Source organism: Orcinus orca, chromosome X, assembly GCF_937001465.1.
Source record: "Orcinus orca chromosome X, mOrcOrc1.1, whole genome shotgun sequence".
NCBI lineage: Eukaryota > Metazoa > Chordata > Mammalia > Artiodactyla > Delphinidae > Orcinus > Orcinus orca.
Genome location: NC_064580.1, coordinates 20561419 through 20584360, shown reverse-complemented (window position 1 = coordinate 20584360; position 22942 = coordinate 20561419). Strand labels below are relative to the sequence as shown.

The window sequence follows — 22942 nt, the reverse complement described above, 5'->3', positions numbered from 1 at the left end:
CTGCGATTTATGTCAAAGAGTATCCTGCCTATGTTTTCCTCTAGGAGTTTTATAGTATTTGGTCTTACGTTTAGGTCTTTAATCCACTTTGAGTTTATTTTTGTGTATGGTGTTAGAGAATGTTCTAATTTCATTTTTTTACATGTAGCTGTCCAGTTTTCCCAGCACCACTTATTGAAGAGACTGTCTTTTCTCCATGTATATTCTTTGCCTCCTTTGTGATAGGTTAATTGACCGTAAGTGCATGGGTTTATTTTTGGGTCTTTTATCCTGTTCCATTGATCTATATTTCTGTTTTTGTGCCAGTACCATACTGTTTTGATGACTAGTTTTGTAGTATAGTCTGAAGTCAGGGAGCCTGATTCCTCCAGCTCTGTTTTTCTTTCTAGCCAAATTGCTAGATTGCTTTGGCTATTTGGGATCTTTTGTGTTTCCATACAAGTTTAAGAATTTTTTGTTCCAGTTTTGTGAAAAATGCCATTGGTAGTTTGATAGGGATTGAATTGAATTTGTAGATTGCCTTGGGAAGGCACTGACATTTTTGAAGAGTCCAGGCCGGTTGTCTTACAGAATGTTCTACAACCTATATTTTACTGCTTCCTCATAATTAGAATCAGGTGAAACATTTTGGCAAGTGGCCATATCCTTTTACAACGTGAACTTTCTAGTGTGTATATAAGTCTGTAACCAGAAGAGTCCCCTAATTGTTCAGAGTTCTTATGTGAAGCAGTCAGTAAGTGTTACCCAAAATGAACACCTTCAGTTTTTATTAGGTAATGGCATGTCTTAAAATTTTTCTTTTCTTTTCTTCTCTTTAGGCCGGCATTTGTAAATCCACTCACCCTTGAAAGCCCAGAGGAAGAAGAGATCTTTAGACAAGGAGAATGTATATTAATTTGTTCATAATAAGATACAATTTAAAAAGCACATTAACTGTACTGCAGAGGAGATTATTTAAGAGTATGTATGGACTCCTCAAACCAGTAAAGTATCCACAGAGTCCATACTTTGAACGGTTTTTTTTTTTTTTTTGCGGTACGCGGGCCTCTCACTGCTGTGGCCTCTCCCGCTGCGGAGCACAGGCTCCGGACGCGCAGGCCCAGCAGGCATGGCTCACGGGCCTAGACGCTCCACGGCATGTGGGACCTTCCCAGACCGGGTCACGAACCCACGTCCCCTGCATCGGCAGACGGACTCTCAACCACTGCGCCACCAGGGAAGCCCTGAACGGTTTTTATTGATGATACAATATTAAGTGAAGTAATTTGTTTTCTCACATTTAATGAAATGGGAAATGTATCTTAATGAGATAACTGCTGGTTGGGGCTGTAGGTCAAGGTGATTATAAGTGGTCTCACACTGAGCAGACATGATTTCCATCTGAAAGCAAAAAATCACTGAAAGTGTTATGTAGCCTCAGCAGCCTTCTCTGGGACAGATGTGCAATTTCCAGGGGGTTTTTGAAATCTGGAAATACTGCGTTTATAGGGTCCGAGGCAGCCCCGGTCGGCAGCCCAGTGCTGTAGTGTGGCCCTCCTGATCATAGCTCCTTATTGTCTCCTGTTCCAGTGAACAAGGGGACAAGGGTCGCCTTCAGCTCCATGTCATTACTGAAAATGGCTCCCACTGCTGAGGAGAGGACAACCATACATGAGATGTTTCTTAACACGCTGGATCCAAAGTAAGTTAGGACGGTGAGATTCCTGGTTGGGAAAGCATCTAAACCTTGGCCTTCTCACGAGCTACACTTGCTTGAACATATTGGGCATTGTTTGCAAATATTTTACTCTTCAGCAGCAAAGCCATGGCATTGACAGTGTTTACTCGATCTCCATTTGTACAGGACTGTAAGTTTTCGAAGTCGAGTTTTGCCTCCTAATGCAGTGTGGATGGAGAATTCAAAACTGAAGAGCTTGGATATTTGCCACCCTCAGGTATTGGAATTTAGTGAAAAATCTTCTAAACAGGATAACTTGGACTCATGACACTCATCTAAGAGTTGACACGCCTTCAAACTGACCTCTGTTCTATGGCATTGTGAATTCCTTTGTTCTACAGATTCGGATCGTCACAGGGCTTGTATTTATTAATATTTATTTTATGTCCTGTAGGAGCGGAACATTTTCAATCGAATCTTTGGTGGTTTCCTTATGAGGAAAGCATATGAACTTGGATGGGCTACTGCTTGTAACTTCGGGTGAGTTGGATTTCAGGTAGTCTTAACTCCTGAGAAGCCGTTTATACTGCCTCACTCAGTGAAACATTTTGGACCCGTCTGGTTGTGTTTGGGAATATATTGTGTTTTTAAATAAATGCTACACTTGTACCAGGTGGGTTTGACCTTCATTTTAGAAGGCTCTCGCTCTGATGTTGTCCCTTAGTACATTAAATGCCTGCTGAGAAAAAGGGGTGATGATACGCAGAAGGGAAAAGATGATTTAGATACTGATCTGGTCACAGTGCCATCTCTTACCATCTGGTATGGTTATTCCCTCCTTCTCTAGGTTTATTCTTTGACCATTTAAAGTTTGCTTCAGCTGATTGTCAGGAAAAAACTAGAGATCATCTGAATTTTGCAGTTGACCACAAGTACTGTGTTTTCCCAACAGTGGTTCCCGACCATTTATAGTTGCCGTGGATGATATCATGTTTCAGAAACCTGTTGAGGTTGGATCATTGCTGTTTCTTTCTTCGCAGGTAGGTGTGTGATGAGAGATGAAATACAATTTTTATTATTTGGGCCTAGAAGAGAGGTTTTTATATTCTAAAGCCACTGTTTCTCTTATGACTGCTTTCTTCCCCCTTCCTAATGCAATTAACTAACTATCGTGTCCATAATCGCTTAGGTTTGCTTTACTCAGGGAAATTACATTCAAGTCAGAGTACACAGTGAGGTGGCCTCTCTACAGGATAAAGAGCATATGACCACCAATGTCTTTCATTTCACGTTCATGTCGGAAAAAGAAGTGCCCTTGGTTTTCCCCAGAACATATGGAGGTAAGTGGCAAATGACTGCTTGTCCCTAATGAGGGGAACTTTTAAAGACATTTCTCTCCTTTTAAATTGTTGTAGGAAGTACTCTGATGCCCATCAGCCCTAGAGCATGTCTTTAGGGGATTGTGCTTTTGAGATTCTGCAGCCCTGAAGGCCAGGATGCCTCATGGCGTTCAGGTGGCCATTGCTGGTCTGCCTGCCTGGCTGTTGTCTGAAGGGCCAGTGTCAGCTGCAGGCAGCCACTGGTGGTCAGGACCGGTCCAGCCAAAGGGCCAGAGTCGAGGCACTCTCTGGCCCAGCAGCACATGCCTGGTGCCGGTTTTGAATTTTCATTGCTGTCCCAGTGTTCCCAAGTAGTTTTGTGTTTGTATAGTGATTTTCTTAGGTGCTGCACATGTCTCCAGAGCTCTCTCTCTTATGTTCCAGAGTCCATGTTGTATTTAGATGGGCAGAGGCATTTCAGCTCCATGAGTGCACCAGTGACCTTGAAAAAGGACCACCTCATCGAGCCCTAGGAAGACCGCGTTTGTTGAAGGCCAGTGCCCCACAGTGACACGGTGCCTGATGAAGGCCTGAGCAAGTATATCGCTCTTAGTGTTTATTCTCATCCTCCATAGAGAAGAAGGATGTATTCAGTTTTTAGGTTGATCAGAAAAGTAGAATGAGAGAATGGCTGGGTGGGGCAGAGGGGGAAAGAATTATTGAATAATAAATACTTTCAAGACAATTTAAATTGTGAACCTACCACGTTTCCTCCTGTCTACTCAGGAAATGAGGGCTGAATGCCTTTTTATGTGACTGGACACATTCTTTTCTTACACATATTGCAACCATCAATCTACATGGTTTCCTGCCAGGGCATTTGGAGGGCATTCTTTAAACCTGACCTTTACTGCAATTCCCCTGTATTATTTAAATCCCATCAACCCTGTGTGATTCCTTTGTATTTTTGCCTCCTTCTATTTCCCAGCTTTTGTTGTTAGCAGAGGGTAGATGAAAAGTTGGAGTAAAGGGATTCAACAAAAGACACAGCATTTGTAAGGATTTGTGGGAAGCTTTAGATCTGAAACATACCAAGGAAACACAGAAGACCCCAAGTAGCCAAAGCAATCTTGAGAAAGAAAAATGGAGCTGGAGGAATCAGGCTCCCCGACTTCAAACTATACTACAAAGCTACAGTGATCAAGATGGTATGGTACTGGCACAAAAACAGAAATGTAGATCAATGGAACAGGATAGAAAGCCCAGAGATAAACCCATGCACATATGGTCACCTAATTTATGACAAAGGAGGCAAGAATATACAATGGAGAAAAGACAGCCTCTTCAATGAGTGGTGCTGGGAAAACTGGACAGCTACATGTAAAAGCATGAAATTAGAGCACTCCCTAACACCACCATACACAAAAACTCCAAATGGATTAAAGACTTAAATGTAAGAGCAGACACTATAAAACTCTTAGAGGAAAACATAGGAAAAACACTCTGACATAAACAACAGCAAGTTCTTTTTTGACCCACCTCCTACAGTAATGAAAATAAAAACAAAAATAAACAAATGGGACCTAATGAAACTTAAAAGCTTTTGCACAGCAAAGGAAACCATAAACAAGATGAAAAGACAACCCTCAGAATGGGAGAAAATATTTGCAAATGAAACAATGGACAAAGGATTAATCTCCAAAATATACAAACAGCTCATGGAGCTCAATATCAAAAAAACAACGCAATTAAAAAATGGGTGGAAGACCTAAATAGACATTTCAGCAAAGAAGACATACAGATGGCGAAGCGGCACATGAAAAGATGCTCCACATCGCTAATTATTAGAGAAATGCAAATCAAAACTACAATGAGGTATCACCTCACACTGGTCAGAATGCCCATTATCAAAAAATCTAGAAACAGTAAATGCTGGAGAGAGTGTGGTGAAAAGGGAACCCTCCTGCACTGTTGGTGGGAATGTAAATTGATACAGTCACTATGGAGAACAGTATGGAGGTTCCTTAAAAAACTAAAAATAGAACTACCATACGACCCAAGCAATCCCACTACTGGGCATATACCCTGAGAAAACCATAATTCAAAAAGAGTCATGTACCAAAATGTTCATTGCAGCTCTATTTACAATAGCCAGGACATGGAAGCAACCTAAGTGTCCATCATCAGATGAATGGATAAAGAAGATGCGGCACATATATACAATGGAATATTACTCAGCCATGAAAAGAAACAAAATTGAGTTATTTGTAGTGAGGTGGATGGACCTAGAGATTGTCATACAGAATGAAATAAGTCAGACAGAGAAAAACAAATACTGTATGCTAACGCATATATATGGAATCTAAAAACAAAAATGGTACTGATGAACCTAGTGGCAGGACAGGAATAAAGATGCTTTATAGAGAATGGACTTGAGGACATTGGCGGGTGGGGGGAAGGGGAAGCTGGGGTGTAGTGAGAGTAGCATTGACACATATACACTAAATAGCTAGCTAGTGGGAAGCAGCCGCATAGCACAGGGAGACCAGCTTGGTGCTTTGTGACCACCTAGAGGGGTGGGATAGGGAGGGTGAGAGGGAGGCTCAAGAGGGAGGGGATATGGGGATATATGTATGCATGTGGCTGATTCACTTTGCTGTACAACAGAGAGTAACAGCACTGTGAAGCAATTATACTCCAATAAAGTTGTATCAAAAAAAAAAAAGGAACCATGCCAAGAGGAGGTGTTCACAGATGGTGAATACAGGAGACACAGGACCAAGTGTTCATTCCTCCATTCACCTGACAGCTCTTCAGCACACTCTGCTAGGGGCTGGGCAGCATATATCTGATTAACAAACATGAACAGTAATAATAATTACAGATGCTTATGCTCATAGAGCGCTTGCCACTTGCTAGATAGGCACTCTCTTAAGCACTTGACGTGTTTACTTCTTCCACCAACACTATGAGGTAGGTTCTGTAACCCGCTTGTAGGGTTTGGCCACTCAGGAATCTGAAGCATAGAGAGGTTGATAATTTGCTCAGACTCCCGCAGCTAGTAGATGGTGGTGCTGGGATTCACACTGCCTGGTTCAGAAGTAAACGGTAAAGCTGGGAATGTATTGATAGTAAGGGAGGCTGTACCCAATGTCACAGTGCCACCTAGGAACCCAAAGGGACGTATTCCGACGAGTCTGCAGCCAAGACCCAGTTTCTCCTTTGATGGGATGGGAAGTTGATCAAGTTCAGAAGAGGGAGAAACCAGGCTGCACAGAGGGAAAGAATTCATCTCTGAAAAGGTCCTCCCAGGAAAGAAACAGTCTTGAGTATGGGTTCTAAACACAAAGCAGTCACAAACTTGGCTCTGCGTCAGAATCGGCTGGAGTGCTTTTAAAAAAATTTGTATTAATTTAATGTTTATTGAAATCACAGTTAATATGAATGAGCACTTCTGGCATAAATAGTCATGGGAACAAACAACTACTCTGGAGGCGTGCAGTTGGACTCATGGCACCCAGCGTGTGCTGCACCGTAAGCTTGCTAGCATCAGTCCTCGCCCCCCTCGCTGTACTTACTACCATCCTAAGCTTCACCTGGCCCTTCAGTACAGCATTTTGCAGATCTGCCTATAACCCGGTGAGGTCCCTGAGCTGCCTCGCAGGAAGGGACGGCCCTGGGGAGTCGTGTGAACGTGTTAAGCGGAGTTCAGTTAAGAAACCTACTGCATGGTGGTGTATAGATTGTACGTTATGCATTTAACCACTGAGTGCTGTACACGGAAGCTTTTGCAAGAACTTTTCTCGCTGTTGTAAGAAATGTTGCAGTAAATATCCTAAAACTAAAACATTTAATCATTAAACTATTTCCTTTGGAAAATTGTTGATAAGTGATCTGTAGGTCAAAATCGTATGCACACATTCAAGGCTTTGAATGGTTCACGTATCCCTCCAGAGCAGTTGTACACATGCACTTAACTCATTAGCAATTTCCCTGAACTTGGCTGAATTTTATCCTTTACTTTTTAAAAAAAATTTATTTTATTTATTTTTGTCTGTGTTGGGTGTTTGTTGCTGTGTGCAGGCTTTTTCTGGTTGCGGTGAGCGGGGGCTAATCTTCGTTGCACTGCGCGGGCTTCTCATCGCAGTGGCTTCTCTTGTTGCAGAGCACAGCCGGGCTCTAGGCACGTGGGCTTCAGTAGTTTTGGCACGCGGGCTCGGTAGTTGTGGCTCGTGGGCTCTAGAGCGCAGGCTCAGTAGTTGTGGCGCACGGGCTTGGTTGCTCTGCGTCATGTGGGATCTTCCTGGACCAGGGCTTGGACCTGTGTCACCTGCATTGGCAGGCGGATTCTTAACCACTGCACCACCAAGGAAGCCCTTATCCTTTACTTTTTAAAACATCTTTGCCATTTTAGTAGGTGAAAAATGACATTCATTAATTGCCTTTCTTTGAATTCTATTGAGACTGAACTCTTAAAAAATTGCTTATTGTCTTTTTAGTTAAATTACTTGTTCAATTAATTTTGAATATCAGATTTTTAAATCAAAATATGTTTTCTACCAGTAAAAGTTTTTATAAGAGCTAGAGATTTTTTTATTTTTAATACAGGACTTTAAGAAGATGAGATGAAGGAAACTCCAAGGGATATACAGTAGGTTGTCGATGTTTAGTGTTTTGTTCCTCTTCTTTAAGGAGTAGTGGGCTTTTAACCAGTACCAGCACTGCTACTTGTCTAGCACAGAACCTCCTAATGTGGGTTGGACATAGTTTTGTATTGAATAGTCCATGCTGAGATACCCCATTTTACATCAGGCATTTATTACCAAGTTCTTAGTTTTTGCTTAGGTAGTTCTTCACTGGGCAGTCTTCGAGGATGGTGTCTTTATTTTTGGTTTCTTTAGAAGAGTTCACTTCACGCTAGTATGCTCTGCACTGTGTTCCGTGTGCCCATGTGGTCCTGTGGCTCCATTTCTCGTGGTAGCCCGAGTATTCTGCATGTCTACGTGTTCCCTTTGCTACTGGCATTCTCTATACCGTCTGCTCTTTCTCCTCTCTGTGAATAGAGCCAGTAGCTTGAGTCCTGAAAAACTGAAGTTTGCCTTCCACCCCCGCCCCAGGGAGTTCAGCATTTTATTTTTCTTTTCAATGAATTTGGGCAGAGAAAAAGGCCTTTCATCTTTCAAAAGACACATTTGATTCTGTGGGGTGGCTGGGCTCACCTGGGAGGTTCTTCTGCTTTGTGTGGCATTGGCTGGGGTCACTCAGGCAACTGTGCTCACCTGGGAGCTCGTCAGGGGCTAGACCATCTGGCACATCAGCTGGGGAGGCTGGAACGGATGGGGGCCAGCCAGGCCTCTCTTAAGAGGCTAGTTGGACTTCTTAAATGGTGGTGCGCGGGCTCCATGAGCAAACAGCCAGATTCCCAGCTCCTAACTACGTCATCCTCCTGCTTCTCAAAGCCATTTTTGTGCAGAGTGATCAATGGTGTCATGGAAGTTCACAAAGATGATCACTGGGGAGAGGCGACTGGTTGGATGATTGAAAGGCCGCTGGTAAGAAAAAACAGTTTCAAAAAGCAGTGGTATCTAGGGCTGGATGGCAAGGGGCTGAGTAATTCCAAGCATCCAACTCTCTTTCCTGGGTGAAGTCCTTGGACACTGGTGAGATGCTCCTTCATAAACATTTTATATGTTTATATTATAAACAACTTAATACAATATATGATTTTATAAAATGTCTTAAACATTTTATTGACAAGTAACATTAGGAGATACTGCATCGGATACCTCTCCTCTGGTATTTTATAATGCGTATTAGCTTACAAAAAACTGAAAAGTAGGGCCATTAGAACACCTGTTTAAGTTTTTATGTCAGCTTTTGTGAAACTTATTTGATCATGGACTTTGTTGTTGTTGTTAATACCTATGAATAAATGGAACACACTAGGAGTTTTAGTACCTTTTACAGAGCCGGGATTACACTCTGTATTCTATTGTCTGAGGGGTAAATCGTTATGCCCTCTTTTGCTATGAAGAATCAAGTATTAGTATTATGTTCCTTAAAAACAAATTTAGGGCAGCATTTTAGATCTCACTGACTTTCCTGCTTTCCAGGGTTGGCAGTCTTGCTTTTCAACAGGAGCATAATTTCTTGCTGTCACTGCTGATGTTTTTTAAAACGTTAACTTGTAACAATGCGTTTAACTTTACAACAAATTCTGAATAGTAATTTTTTAGCATTATGCTCCTTTATAGATTACAAGAGGGAGGTGAAAGGAAGTGCATCAGGAAGATGGTGAAGGTTAGTTCATAAGATATTTGCCTCCATTTTGATACAGAGAATATAAGTTTGTGTTATTCTGTTTCTGTATAAGAACCTCAAGCTCAAATTCAGTGCTTTATGCTTTAATATGAAAACATTTGGAAGTAATTACGGATTCTTTATTTGGTAATATAGAACCCCATGAACTTGTATGTTAGTGCAGTGTAGGAAAAAATCAGTCACAGTATATAATCATAAAATAAGAAATTTTATATATGGCTAACACATATTGGATTCTTAGCACTGTGCTAATGACATCAAAATGTATTTTCTAATTTAATCCTTAGAATCAGCCTTTGAGGTCAATACCATTATTACCCACTTTTTCAGATGAGGAAAGTGAGACTTAGAGAGGGAAAGTAACTTCCCACAGCCCACCTTGTAACTGTATATAGGTGGGGTTAGGTGGGGTAGGCCTAGACTAGGTCTAGAATCTTGGCCCTTTGCCACATTTCATATATATTTTCTCAACCAGTGTGATAAAGGGTTAACTTGTGAGATAAACACACACACACACGCACACACATACACAGACACATACATGAGAATACAATCTGGTCTCAACCATAAGAGACAAGGATGGCTGAAATATTTTGGGCATTTGTTTTCATTTGCTCTTAGAGAAAAACTTTTGCTGCAGTTGTGATTGACTCTAAATTGACTTGTGAATGTTTTCTGTCCCTCCCTGGGCAACAAATAATGAACTACTTTAAAATAGATAACAAGAAAGAGGAATTAAAAATAGGGATTCGGCAAGTTCAAAAGCGGATTTAAGGGCTTCCCTGGTGGCGCAGTGGTTGAGAGTCCGCCTGCTGATGCAGGGGACACGGGTTCGTGCCCCGGCCCGGGAAGATCCCACATGCCGCGGAGCGGCTGGGCCCGTGAGCCATGGCCGCTGAGCCTGCGCATCCAGAGCCTGTGCTCCACAACGGGAGAGGCCACAACAGTGAGAGGCCCGCGTACCGCAAAAAAACAAAAAACCCCAAAAAAACGGATTTAAGGACCCCTGACCAGTCACGTTGCTTCTAGTAAAACTGTTGTATCGTGGGATTATTTTGATCTAAGGGGATCAATCTGAGGTGGATTTGGGGTCATTTGGTCCAGCAGGTGGGTTTTGGGCAGGCAGTGTGACGTGGGAGGAGTGCTGCTGGCTCGAATTCTGGCTCTTAGGCACCTCTGAGGTCTCAACTATGTCTGCAGCCAGCTAGTTCAGGGCATAGGGTAGAGGATTCATCTCTTTGGGTTCTGTTTCCTTCTCCATAAAAGGAGAGACACCTTTCTCATTCCAGAGTTTCCTGATTTAGACCTATTTCCCTTCACTTGATTTGCTGTTTGGTTAGAGAAATATTTTAATGACTATATTGCACATAATTTAAAAAATCAAGTTCCAGTTAAGATGTGTATGCTAAGAAAAAAAAGGATCTTCAGAATAAAACAGGACCTTCTCAAAACCATTCAGTAAGCCAGAGGCATTGATGAAAGTAATACCTCAGAGGAAGGATTGTAGTAACAAAAGAAAGGGTAGGATATTTTTGTTTTTTTTGTCACAGAAATTGTGTACCTTTAATAGAGGGAATAGTATGGCTAAAACAAATGAACTGTACCATAATGGAAGGAAAATTACATGACAGGGTATTGATATGCCAGGCATTTACTGTATCCTGATTTTGTTTATACACACACACACATATATAAATTTAAATTTATATTTTATATGTATGTATTTGTTAAAAAAAAAAGTGACCCATTAGTAGGCCATGAAATTTAGTGGGTTGTGGCCAACATGACAAAAATAAAAGAATGCATCACCCATAGTAAGTATTGTGTAACTTGTTATGCACGTGCATGGTGCACATGCACATTTATGGGTGTGCTAGGTCACAGTGTAAAATATACATCTAAATGGGTCATGGTCATTAATGGAAGGGGTTCTCTCAGTACACATTAACATGCTTCTTTGAGTTGTACTTAGTTTTGATTGGTCTGAATTTAGAAGTTTTTTTTCCATTTTTTCCTCTAAATTAGATTGGTTTAAAAACAAAAATCGTTTGAGTTAGTTGATGCCCTTTTAGTTTATTCTGACAGGGTGCCTCAGGACAAGGGGATTTCGGTGTGCTGGGAGCCATCTCATGGGCTTTGGGTTACAGTGCAACATAACTCCCTTTGATAGAAAACTTGCAAATCCTTTTTCTGATGTCCTGGCTGAGCTGCACAAATGGCCAGAACTTGAAGTTAACAAACCCAGGCCTGCAGATTCAATTCTTACCTTCTATCCTTGGCCATACACTGGACCCCTGAATCTAGCCAATCAACTCTATAGTGTGTGCCATCTCCCAGTAGATGATCACGAGAGAGGAAGACCAGTCAACGCTTTGTCTCTTGAGGCTGGGTCACAAGCACTGCCTTTTCATTTATTTTTTTATTTTAAATTTATTTTAGTTTTGGCTGCATTGGGTCTTCATTGCTGTGTGTGGGCTTTCTCTAGTTGTGGAGAGCGGGGGGGCTACTTTTTGTTGCCGTGCACGGGCTTCTCACTGCAGTGGCTTCTCTTGTTGTGGAGCACGGGCTCGGTAGTTGTGGCACGTGGGCTCAGTAGTTGTGGCTCACGGGCTCTAGAGCACAGGCTCAGTAGTTGTGGCGCATAGGCTTAGTTGCTCCACAGCATGTGGGATCTTCCCGGACCAGGGCTCGAACCCACGTCCCCTGCATTGGCAGGTGGATTCTTAACCACTGTGCCACCAGGGAAGCCCCAAGCACTGCCTTTTTGTATAAGGACAGTACACTGGCAGGAGATACAGCCTTCAGTGGACGAATAGCAAATGGGCTTATTCCTCCCCTCCTGTGACACATTCCATCATCCCTATATTTCCTTGTTATTGCTCATGCTGGCCTTGGAGCCAACACAGGTGTCAGCATTTTTAGCATTTATTCACTGTATTGCTCTTTTTACATGCTGATTTTGGGAAACTGTGGGCTTCTTGAGGGAACGGATTGTGTCGTATCTTTTTATCTGTATTGCGTAGCAAAGTACATTGCATGTGTGCAGGTCGTTAATAACTTCCATATGAATGAATGTATGATTCAGGTGAATTTGGGCGTTTGACTTTTTTGTTAATTTAAAAAATTTAAGCTTAAGGCTCAGGAAGGTGGATCTTTAAAAATTTTTTTTTAGGATTTTACTTGTGTACAGCATTATGCCCAAATTGCGTTATTACATTAATAATGGAATTGCTAAAAGTTGCTTTGCTGTCTAAGACTAAATACACAGTAGCTATGATATTTTATTTCCTTTTAAAAGCTAAGTAAAAAATTTAATTTTATAGACGTGTGTATGTATATGTGTATGTGTATGTATATGCATGTATACACAAACATTAATATTTATACACACCCCCACACACACTGGCATGGAGACCTTTATGGACATATTTACCTGAAATACACATTTCTTCACATTCTTATGTTAAGAATTCTACTCAAAGATATTTCAGTGACATAACATCAGAATTCATGGGTAACAAAATACAAGGATGCATTCCATGGTATCATATGGGGGGGTTAGGGTATAAAAATATCATTAATAAAATAGTGGTTAATGTATTTAAGAACAAAATATAAAACCTGGAAGTCTACTGACATAGAAAGTTTAGGGTGTAGGATTAAATGTGCCCTTGGATATAGAAGAAATGATGGGGGTGGGGAATGATTCCTTGCATGAGATTCTGGGGACTAAGAAATCCCCGAAAGAGCAGTCCACTCTGATCATTGTAAAGGTCAGAACACTGGCTAGGCTTAACTGGGAAATATTCAACAGAAGGTCAGAAATTTGAGGGAGAAGCAGGGAATCACAGATGTTATTCATATATATGTAAGTGCACCGAAAAGACATTGCCTAGTATGTTTCATAGAGACTTCGGGCCACCTCTTGACCTATTATTTTGGATAAGCTTCTACTGTCACGTCATGGTCTGTCCTCCTCTTGCACAGGTAGCTACTAAACTATACTGGTCTCCTTTCCATAATCTGTTGGCAACTGTCCCTAGAGAAGGGTTTCTCAACCTCACTTCTATTGACAACTTGGACCAGATAATTGTGTTGTATGTTCTGTGCATTGTAGGATGTCTAGCAGCATCCTTGACATGTACCCACTAGATGCCAGTAGCATTCCCATAGTTGACAACCAAAAACATCTCCAGACATTACTATGTCCCTTGGGAAAATTGTGCCCAGTTGAGAACCACTGCTGTAGATTACGGTAGGTCAGCATGTTTGGGAGTTGTCTCTTGTAGCTCATCCTGGTCAGGCCTGGGCCCATCCTCTCCAGCAGAGCAGGGGACTGTGCTTTTGGAACACTCTTTCTAGCCTTCTGTAAATGGCCACATGAGATCATCTTTAGGGTATACTTTTGGGCCTGTGGACTTTCAGAAGTCAGCTGTTTGAAGGGATAAAAGGCACTGAGGAGTGCATTTATAGGCTATTAACATTACCCAGTTAATATGAAAAGTGGTGAGTCAGGATGTATTTTCACTTATTTGTAGGTACCTGGAAATTATACTATTAGGACCTGCTTGTAATCAAATACTAAGCTCTTTGAGGGCAGAAATTTGTCTTCGGTCACTGATATATGCCAGGTGTTTACAGTAGGTGATCAATAGTTCCTGAAAGTTGAATGAAAACATTAATGACTGGCTTTTTTGAATGGATCCAAAAATAGCTGTCTTCCTTGTAAACATACCTAAAATGAACATGAGGCTAGAAAAGCTCCAAAGAATGGAAACTATTAATCAAGAAGATAAAGCTTATTCCATGAGTAAAAAAATTTGTACTTTTCAGATTGGAAAGAGGAAACCTGAGAATAAGATTCCAATTGTATTCCAAGTATTGATTGACAGGATTATCACAAACCTGTCTGAACACCAAAGTAGTAGCAGTCTTCAACTTTACTAATAGTTGGCTTCTAAAATGTTGACTGTAAGGTAGCACTTAGAACATACTTTGCTATGGCAAAGGGTTATAAATGGCAGTTGAATTCCTGTGTCCACGTCTGAATGCCTGTCACTAATCCCCTGCCGTTTATGACAGAACTCAGAGCGTCAGCCAGGAGGCCAGGGACATCCCCAACTCTAGGACGGCCTCCCCTGGGGCGAGGGGCTTTTTGCGAGTGTTGAGAGGGGATTAGCGTGGCAGACAGGACGAGGCAGATGCTCTCGGGTCCCAGTTCCCTTAAACTACATGGCATGTATATAACTACAGTAAAGCCATTGCCATACTGGGGTGACGAAGTACCACTGGAGTTCAGCTGTATATGTGGTCATTTGTGAACAGCTGGCTACATATACTTAGGGATTCAACTTGTGTTAAACTAAATACCATTTTTTTTTTTTTTTGGCTGCACCACGTGGCTTGCAGGATCTTAGTTCCCCGACCAGGGACTGAACCCGGGCCATGGCAGTGAAAGCCAGAATCCTAAACACCAGGCCACCAAGGAACTCCCATTGTTAATATAAACATGTAAGTTGTTACTTATAAATTTAGTACAAGCTGTAAATGTAAATTTAGAAAAAAGGAGTAACCAAGGGGCTTTATGTTGTATACAGAGAGTCTGGGGTTCACCGTCCCTACCAGACTCTATAGAAGGTGACTGTGCTCACAACCTATTCTTTCCTGCCACCCTCAAAGGTACAGAGAGGTGAGCCACAGTGGAGTGGTAACAGCCCCGAAACTAGAAATTAGCCTGTCTGGGTTCAAAGACTGAGTCTACCTTTGCTACCTAGCTGTTTCCTTATCTGTAAAATAAAGAATTCAAAGAGTTCCTGTGAGAATTAAGTGAAATAATACACCTAACCTCCTAACACAATGCCTGGTAGATGGCACGTACTCCATAAATGTTAGTTATTACTCTTGTTACGAGTTTGAGTCAGTCTGACATTTTTGTATTTTGGAAAGATAGAGAATAACTGCCTACCTTTTGGCATCAGTGTCTACCAAACACTTAATATCTTTGGACCCTGACATGGATTTTTATATTATTCAAGAAATTACTACTGCAACACAATGTGGTAACAAAACAGTGAACTTTACTGAGAAGTTTCAAACATCATGACCTGAGGAAGTATTTTTCAGTTCAGTTTATCAAAATACTTCAACTTTCCGGCTGGATCTGGGATTATCTGTTAAAGAAAAAAAGCAAATTATTCATTTTAAAAGCCAAAGTATATCAACAGTAGTCTGACATTAGTTGCGTATCTCTTGACTAAAGATAAAGATTATTTTGTGTACCAAATTATATCATATATATTTAGGAAAAACCGGATTTGTCCGGCTAATCTCAGCTCTCCCAGAAGGCAGATAATTTGCTAGTAAATTAACATCTGTACTCAAGCACCTCAAATTTACTTACAGCTCTTCTCTTTGCCACCAGGCTTTCATGGCATCTTCAGGTATGGTGTAAAATCAAACATGTTAAGAGAGCATGGCTACAGATGTTAATGTATTTTTAAAATTATCTGCTGATGAAGTGATGGTATGCTACAACCTGAAAAGGGGGCAGTGGGTTCAAATGGATTGCTTGGAGGTCCAGAACTGTAACCTTTTAATCTCAAACCGCAAAGTAAAAGAAGTACTCTAAAAACAACGCGAGTACCTATTTAGTGAATGGACAAATACTCTGAAAGAAAAAGTGTTCCCTCCTAGAGCGTTACAGCCTTAGAAACCACCTAGGTTTCTAATTTCTCACATTAACTGTTACTTGCTAGTTACAGGTAAAGTACATTTATCGCTATATAAAAAAATAACCTTGTACTTTATTGTAATCAGCTTATGATAGTTCTATATGCATTTTCTTCAGCATAAAATAAATGTTACCTAATTTCAGGCATCACTCCAGGAGTATTTTGTCTTTGCCAATATATAATCTCTCTGCATTCCAATTCAATTCAAGAGTACTTATGGCATAACAACTGGGTGCCGACAGTATGCTGCACAGTGGGGGATCCAGTGGTAACCACCGAAGTCCCCGCCTTGGAGGCTCGTACAAGCACGTGGGGAAGATGTACGTGTACATAACTGCTTTTGATGCAACACACAAAACTAGGACACAGGCTCTGTCTCAACAGAGGCTGAGATGGCATCAGGGAAGGCCTCAGAGTGGAAGTAGCATTTAAGTTGGTCTTGAAAGAAGAATTTGGGGAATTTAGGGAAGGGGAGAGAGGTACTCCAGGCTACAGAAAGAAAGACCTGAGCAAAGGCACAAAAGCGTGACAGAGTAGGGCTTAGTTTGGGGAAAGATGAGTCACGTGATTTGGTGGGAGCATAGCATGTGTGCATGTGTCTGTGCGTGTGTGAATCATGGGATGATGACCAGGGAGAGGCAGTGAAACGAGAGAATGCAGAAGCTTGAAGGCTGTGCCCGAGCATGAGGACTTTGTACTGCAGAGCCACTAAGAGGTTCCGGTCTGCAGAATGACATGTGTTGGAGAGGAGAGAAACTGAGGTCGGGGAGACAAATCAGGCGGCCTGTGCAATAGAGATGAAAAATTCATCTGTCTTCAAAGAAACGCCACCACCAAACCTTTTCTGATCCTACACCCCCCCCTCTCCAGCTGTTTTCTTTCCTTCTTTCCTTCTTGCCCTATCCTCAAACCACCTGCTGCCCTCCCTGTGGTCACGAGGGACTCCACATTGCTCAGTCAACTCATGGGACTCCAACCCTCTGTGCACTGGGACACTGGCGTCCTCTCCCATTCCCACAGCTCAGCGTTCTGCCCGCGTCAACCCTTTCTGCTCCCCCGCCACGCTGAGCCGCTACTGGCCTCAGGGCCTCTGCCCCTGATGCTCTTTCTGCACGGCTCCATGCACGACTGGCTCCCTTTCTTCACTCACGTTTCAGCTCAAATATCATCTGAAAAGTCTTTCCTGACCACTTTATCCCCATCCCAGGCACTGTCTCACCAACTCCCATCAACCTGTTTCTAAAAGCATTGGCCACAACTGAAATTAGAACGTAACTCTGAGGGATGGGACATTGGCTATGGTGTTCACTAGTAAGTATCATCTGGCTATCATCCAAGTTCGAATAGTTGCCATATAGCAGGTGCTCAAGGAATGTCTGTTGAATGAATGCCCATAAAAACAGAGTAGAATGGTGGTTGCCAGGGGCTGGGGCTGGGGGAAATGGGGAGACGCTGGTCAAAGGGTATAAGCCTTCAGTTTTAGGATGAATAAGTTCTGGGGAGCTGATGCACAGCACGGTTGACTATAGTTAATACTGTTGGTATACCTGAAATTTGCTAGAAGAGTAGATCTTAAGCCATCTCACCCCACACAAAAAAGGCTAACTGTGAGATGATGGATTTGTTAATTAATCTGATTGTTTTCAACTATAATCTCTTCAAATATTTTCTCAGACCCTTTCTTTTGCTCTTCTTCTTCTGGGACCCCTATAATTCAAATGTTGGTGTGTTTAATGTTGTCCCAGAGGTCTCTGAGACTCTCCTCAATTCTTTTCATTCTTTCTTCTTTCTTCTGCTCTGCAGTAGTTATTTCCACGCTTTTATCTTCCAGGTCACTTATCTGTTCTCCTGCCTCATTTATTCTGCTATTGATTCCTTCTAGAGAATTTTTAATTTCATTTATTGTGTTGCTCATCATTGTTTGTTTGCTCTTTAGTTCTTCTAGGTCCTTGTTAAACGTTTCTTGTATTTTCTCCATTCGATTTCCAAGATTTTGGATCATCTTTACTATCATTACTCTGAATTCTTCCTCAGGTAGACTGCCTATTTCCTCTTCATTTGTTTGGTCTGGTGGGTTTTTACCTTGCTCCTTCATCTGCTGTGTGTTTCTCTGTCTTCTCATTTTGCTTAACTTAATGTGTTTGGGGTCTCCTTTTCACAGGCTGCAGGTTCGTAGTTCCCATTGTTTTTGGTGTCTGCCCCCAGTAAGCCAGATTTTCTTAAAAGCTTTTAATATACACTGATGGTTTTGCTTGTGACTGTCTTCTTTGCCCTGAATTGATTCTACCACGTCTCCACTGTCCCCCTCCCCTTTTTTAATGGTATCTTTCTCTGTATACTTGGCTTTAAAATTCACAGCGTCAGGCCCCATCTTCTGCTTTCCCAGTTGCAGCTACTCTCCGTACAGTCCAAAGAATGCCTGTAGTCTTATGAGTTCTGCCTAGCAATGTTTACTTCATTTACAAAATCAAGGGAGTTCTTTTACAAGGAAAGATTATCCTAGGGTTGGCTTTTTTTTTTTTTTTTTTTTGCCCCTGCCATCCTCTTAACAGAAAAATCAATTTGACTTACTGTTTCACTACCAGGTTTCCATCCTGCAGGGCAGACTGAAAGAAACAAAAATTGGCAAAAGACAGTTTAAAAACAGAGTTCAGTTCTCTTTAGCAGCTCTTGTGTTTTCTTTTTCCAAATGAAACTGAAAATAGAGCCTATATTAATGAGAACATTGCTACAGGACAGTTGACTTCTGTTAGCTTACTGGCTTGCAGCCAGAAATTTTAGTCATGGAGCTTATCAGCAGGCAGCTAATCTATTTTCACTTTTGTCAATTATGTTTAGTTACATTTACAATAGAAGAAACCAAATTGAGTGTTCCTCTAATACAGTTGGAAAGTTTGGGAATCTGGTAAACTGAAAGGTCTTGGTAGAGCAAAAATTCCTTGAATGTACATTCCCTTAAGCTTATCTGCTATGTCCTGCAGTATTTTGTACTGATGCCATGGTTCACTGTTTGTCCAAAAAGACTTTAACATTATTTGGAAGGTAGGATTTCCCCTTGATTTAGAGTGCACCCTGACTCAGGCACTGACTTACACGTTTGAAAGGAATATATAACATGTGTTCTATTTTAAGAAGATCTGACCTCTTCCATTTGGCTACTACAAAAACTTGAAGTGAAAGGATGAAATGACAGGTTACCAGTGTGATACTGAATAACCTTAAGGATTTCTGAATTACTCTGAGGAAAAAAAGCTAAATCAAATAATGTAAACATGCAAATAAAACCTACGTTACTAGATACTGCCAGATTGGCTGGTGCATTTTAAGTTTATAGAAACATAATTTGGAAAATTACAGTAGCAGAAACTTCTCTGAGCTTAACCAAAAGGACTATGAACATAATATTTTGTCCATCGTATTCAGTAAGTAGAAAATATTAGTGATATTTTGTTAAAAGCACTTTAAATTATAATTTGATCTGCTTAAAAGACCTAATAATCTGAAAACAATCAGAAGACTTTGGAACCATGAAAATTACTTGTAAGATAAGAAATCAAACTAATTATGCTAGTATCGCTCAAACTAAAAAATCAAGAGGCTATGATGGTTAGAAGGGAAGGGCACCTTCTCCATGTTTGTCGGTGTACTGGAATGCTTGAACCAAACGCAGTGTCTCATCCACAGATCTACCCACAGGAAGGTCGTTCAGAGTAATCTGTCTTAGGATTCCTTTGTCATCAATAATGAAGAGACCTCTGTAAAACATAAGAATGGTAAAGGTGAGGACATTTGTTCCCAGTCAAGAAGAAAAATATTAGTTAACATGAATCCCTGTACCGCTCACACAGAAGGATGTTATACAGAACCAAAAACTCACTACTTACCTACTTGACTGGTATGCACATGCACACACCCCCATACCCACACTTATCTACTGTATATTTTGGGATTATCACTGTTAAACGGTAGCTTTAATAATTTGTTTTTGTCTATGAAATGTACTGTAGTATTATCAGTTGAATCTTGACGTGTACTAGGTTTGGGATTGTACTGTAAATGAAATGATTAAACTACCTAGCAAAGCCTTCCTTTGGGTGAAGGAGTGATCCATGTTTCTTATCACTGGCTGTTTAGAATGTCTTTGTATTTCCTTTTTCAGTGGTGGAAAAAGATAAAGTCACCAATATGAAGTTGCCTTTCCTTCTGAATCTTTCTATATGTGATTCACTACTAAGGCCTGGGGAATAATGAGATAGTTCGACCTAAAAGACCTGCTATTGAGATCGGGGTGGCACTTTAAGAGTTAAAGTATACTAGAGATAAAAATTGTCAAAGGATTTTACTATCTATTTATTTCAGTCAATATGGATTTCAACCCAATACTTACTTTGGATTAGAAAAGGATCTCGGGTACTAGGGCTAATTGCTTGTGTACAAGTATTAAAATAATGATGATATATATATATTTAGTAGAAATACATGGCATTACATATCTATTACATGAAATCTTATTCCATAATCATGTTAAACATTACTGAAGTGTTCCTCCTCATTCTACAACACCTGTTTTGAATGAGCAACTTAACGTCTGAACTAACTAGGGCTCAATCTCCTTAGACCAGATCAACTTGGCCAAACTCAGGCAACATTGTTAATTACTACTCATATGGGTATCCTTTCATGTACTACTTTTACAGTTGAAAATTCTCATCAAAGGTGATCAAGTCTGTTCTGAAGTAAGTGACCCTGATGGGAAATTTTGACCTTGCCTCTGTAAGGCACATCATACCAACACACACCACACAAAAACAAATCTGCCTTTTCTTTGGTAGCAAATTGTAGCTTCTGTTTTCTGTTCTGATTGTGTGAACTGCTTCTTTGGTAGACTATGAGACTAAGGCATTTGCCATACTTGGTGTAATATGTATATATGTCTCTTCCACAGAACAGAGACAGGTCATTCTTACAAAAAGTATGAAATTAAAATGGCAACAGACATCTCAATAACAGCCCCAGAAGCTAAAGGTATCAGGGCAATGCTTTCAAATGTCCACAGGAAAATGTCTTTCAATCTAGAATTCTACACCCAGCCACATTATTAATCAAGCATGAGAGCAGAATAAAAACATTTTCAGACACTGAAGGCCCTCAAGCATTTTACCTTCCAATGACCTTATATTAGGAAGCTATGAGGATGTGCTTCACCATAACAAAGGATTACATAAAGAAGGCAGGCAGGCATGGGAGCCAGAAAATTGGGTATCTAATAGAGAAGAGGTGAAGGAACGTCCCAGGATGCTGGTGCATAAAGTGCTAGGACAACAGCTATGTAGCAGGCCTAGCGAGCCATCAGTCTGACTGGAAGCAGGAGGATGGAGGAAAAAAACTGACAGAGGAAAAATGCAGTACTTAGAGGGGTTACAATCCAGGTGTGGAATTTAGGAATAATTAGTGATGGATATATAGAAAACTAAGGGAATGAAAGAAATGAAGTAGTTTATTAGCTACAAGAAAATAAAAATATCTGCCACAGGGGAAGGTAATCTTCAGCACACTACACTTAAAAGCTTAGCAGTGAATATTTATATAAACACTGAATATTGACTTAATCCAAAATTGTGACACATTATACTGGGAAAATTAATTTGGGGATGATGTAAGAAAGATAAAGTCCTATTTACCATGAAAAATAATAGCAAAATTGATATATCCAGGAGATGTATTATATAAGATACTATTTAGAAATATGGAGTCACATAATGCAAGCAGTAGCTAAAGGGCTGAAAGTAGCTTCCTCCATGAAGCAGGGCTAAGAGTAAGGAGAGGACTGTTTAAGAAAATGTGACTTAAAAACTATGTGCATATATTACTTTGATGAAAATAAAAAATTAAAAAAACAAACTTGGTTCAAATCACATAAAATAGCTAATATTAGATAATTTTACTTGGTTAATGTTCAAATAATTCTAAATTTTAAAAGTGCCTCAATCTTTTTAGTGGCATATTTACTCTTCGGGAGTTAACTTAGTAATAAACTCTAGGCAGAAACCATTACAGACTTGGCAAGTACCAAAAAAAAAAAAAAAAAAAAAAAAAGAGAGAAAGGAACTTGGTAGTGACACATGATACAATATGGATGAACCTTTTTTGAAAACATTGTGCTAAGTGAAAGAGGCTAGTCATAAAAGAGCAGATACTGTAGGATTCCATTTCTATGAAATGTCCAGAATAGGCAACTCGAAAGACATAAAGTAGATTAGTGGTTGTGTAGGGCTAGGGGAGGGGGACTGGGTGAAACGGGGAGTGACTGCTAATGGGGATGGGATTTCTTTTTGGAGCAATGAAAATGTTCTGAAATTGATTGTGGTGATGGTTGCACAACTCTGTGAATATGCTAAAAACCACTGAATTGTATGCTTTAAATGGGTGAGTTGTATGGTACGTGAATTATATCTCAATAAAGCTGTTACATGAAACCCACAGGATTATAAAATACTGACACCTTCACATAAAACATTAAAAAAACTTAGCACTGCAAAGCAAATCAACAATATATAAGAAAATTAAAACTGTTTCAAGCTGAAGTTGCCCTTTTTTTCAAAGAATTCTATCAGTATTTATTAACTCAAGTAACTCAATGAGGGTTGTTGGGTAAAATATTTCCTTAATTTTTCCTACTCCAAAGACACAGGTTTGTTAAATAAATACTATGATACTTGTATTTAGAAAAACCATTACTAGAGTCAGTTTGGAAAAGAGGAGAAAGAAATGGACAAACCATTTGGGGACCTGGGTTCATGTCTGGGCTCTGCAATTAACTGTAGTAACTTTGGCTAAGTCCATGGAACTCTGAATCTGTTTTTTATGTAAAATGACAGGGTTGGTCAAAGACCTCTAAATAATCTTCTGGCTCT

The 22942-nt window shown here is 40.5% G+C and overlaps 2 protein-coding genes across 7 annotated transcripts in view; one reads left to right on the top strand and one right to left on the bottom strand.

Annotated features, from left to right (window-relative positions):
- Positions 1-22504, top strand: part of ACOT9 (acyl-CoA thioesterase 9) — an 82336-nt gene extending 59832 nt beyond the window's left edge. For 5 of the 6 annotated variants that reach the window (XM_049705181.1, XM_049705180.1, XM_004283078.4 and 2 more), the window contains 7 exons: positions 819-886; positions 1570-1681; positions 1844-1934; positions 2112-2197; positions 2610-2697; positions 2847-2997; positions 3421-22504. In XM_049705181.1, coding sequence (XP_049561138.1) covers positions 819-886; positions 1570-1681; positions 1844-1934; positions 2112-2197; positions 2610-2697; positions 2847-2997; positions 3421-3509 — 685 coding nt within the window. In that variant the 3' untranslated portion in view covers positions 3510-22504. The remainder of the gene's footprint in view (positions 1-818; positions 887-1569; positions 1682-1843; positions 1935-2111; positions 2198-2609; positions 2698-2846; positions 2998-3420) is intronic. The other variant, XR_007474964.1, reaches the window with a different exon arrangement.
- The window catches only part of PRDX4 (peroxiredoxin 4), an 18045-nt gene continuing 10455 nt past the window's right edge, over positions 15353-22942 (bottom strand). The window contains exons 5-7 of the mRNA XM_004283077.3: positions 19653-19783; positions 18600-18634; positions 15353-15467 (exon numbers count right to left, since the gene is read on the bottom strand). Of these exons, the coding sequence (XP_004283125.1) occupies positions 15417-15467; positions 18600-18634; positions 19653-19783 (217 nt within the window). The 3' untranslated portion in view covers positions 15353-15416. The remainder of the gene's footprint in view (positions 15468-18599; positions 18635-19652; positions 19784-22942) is intronic.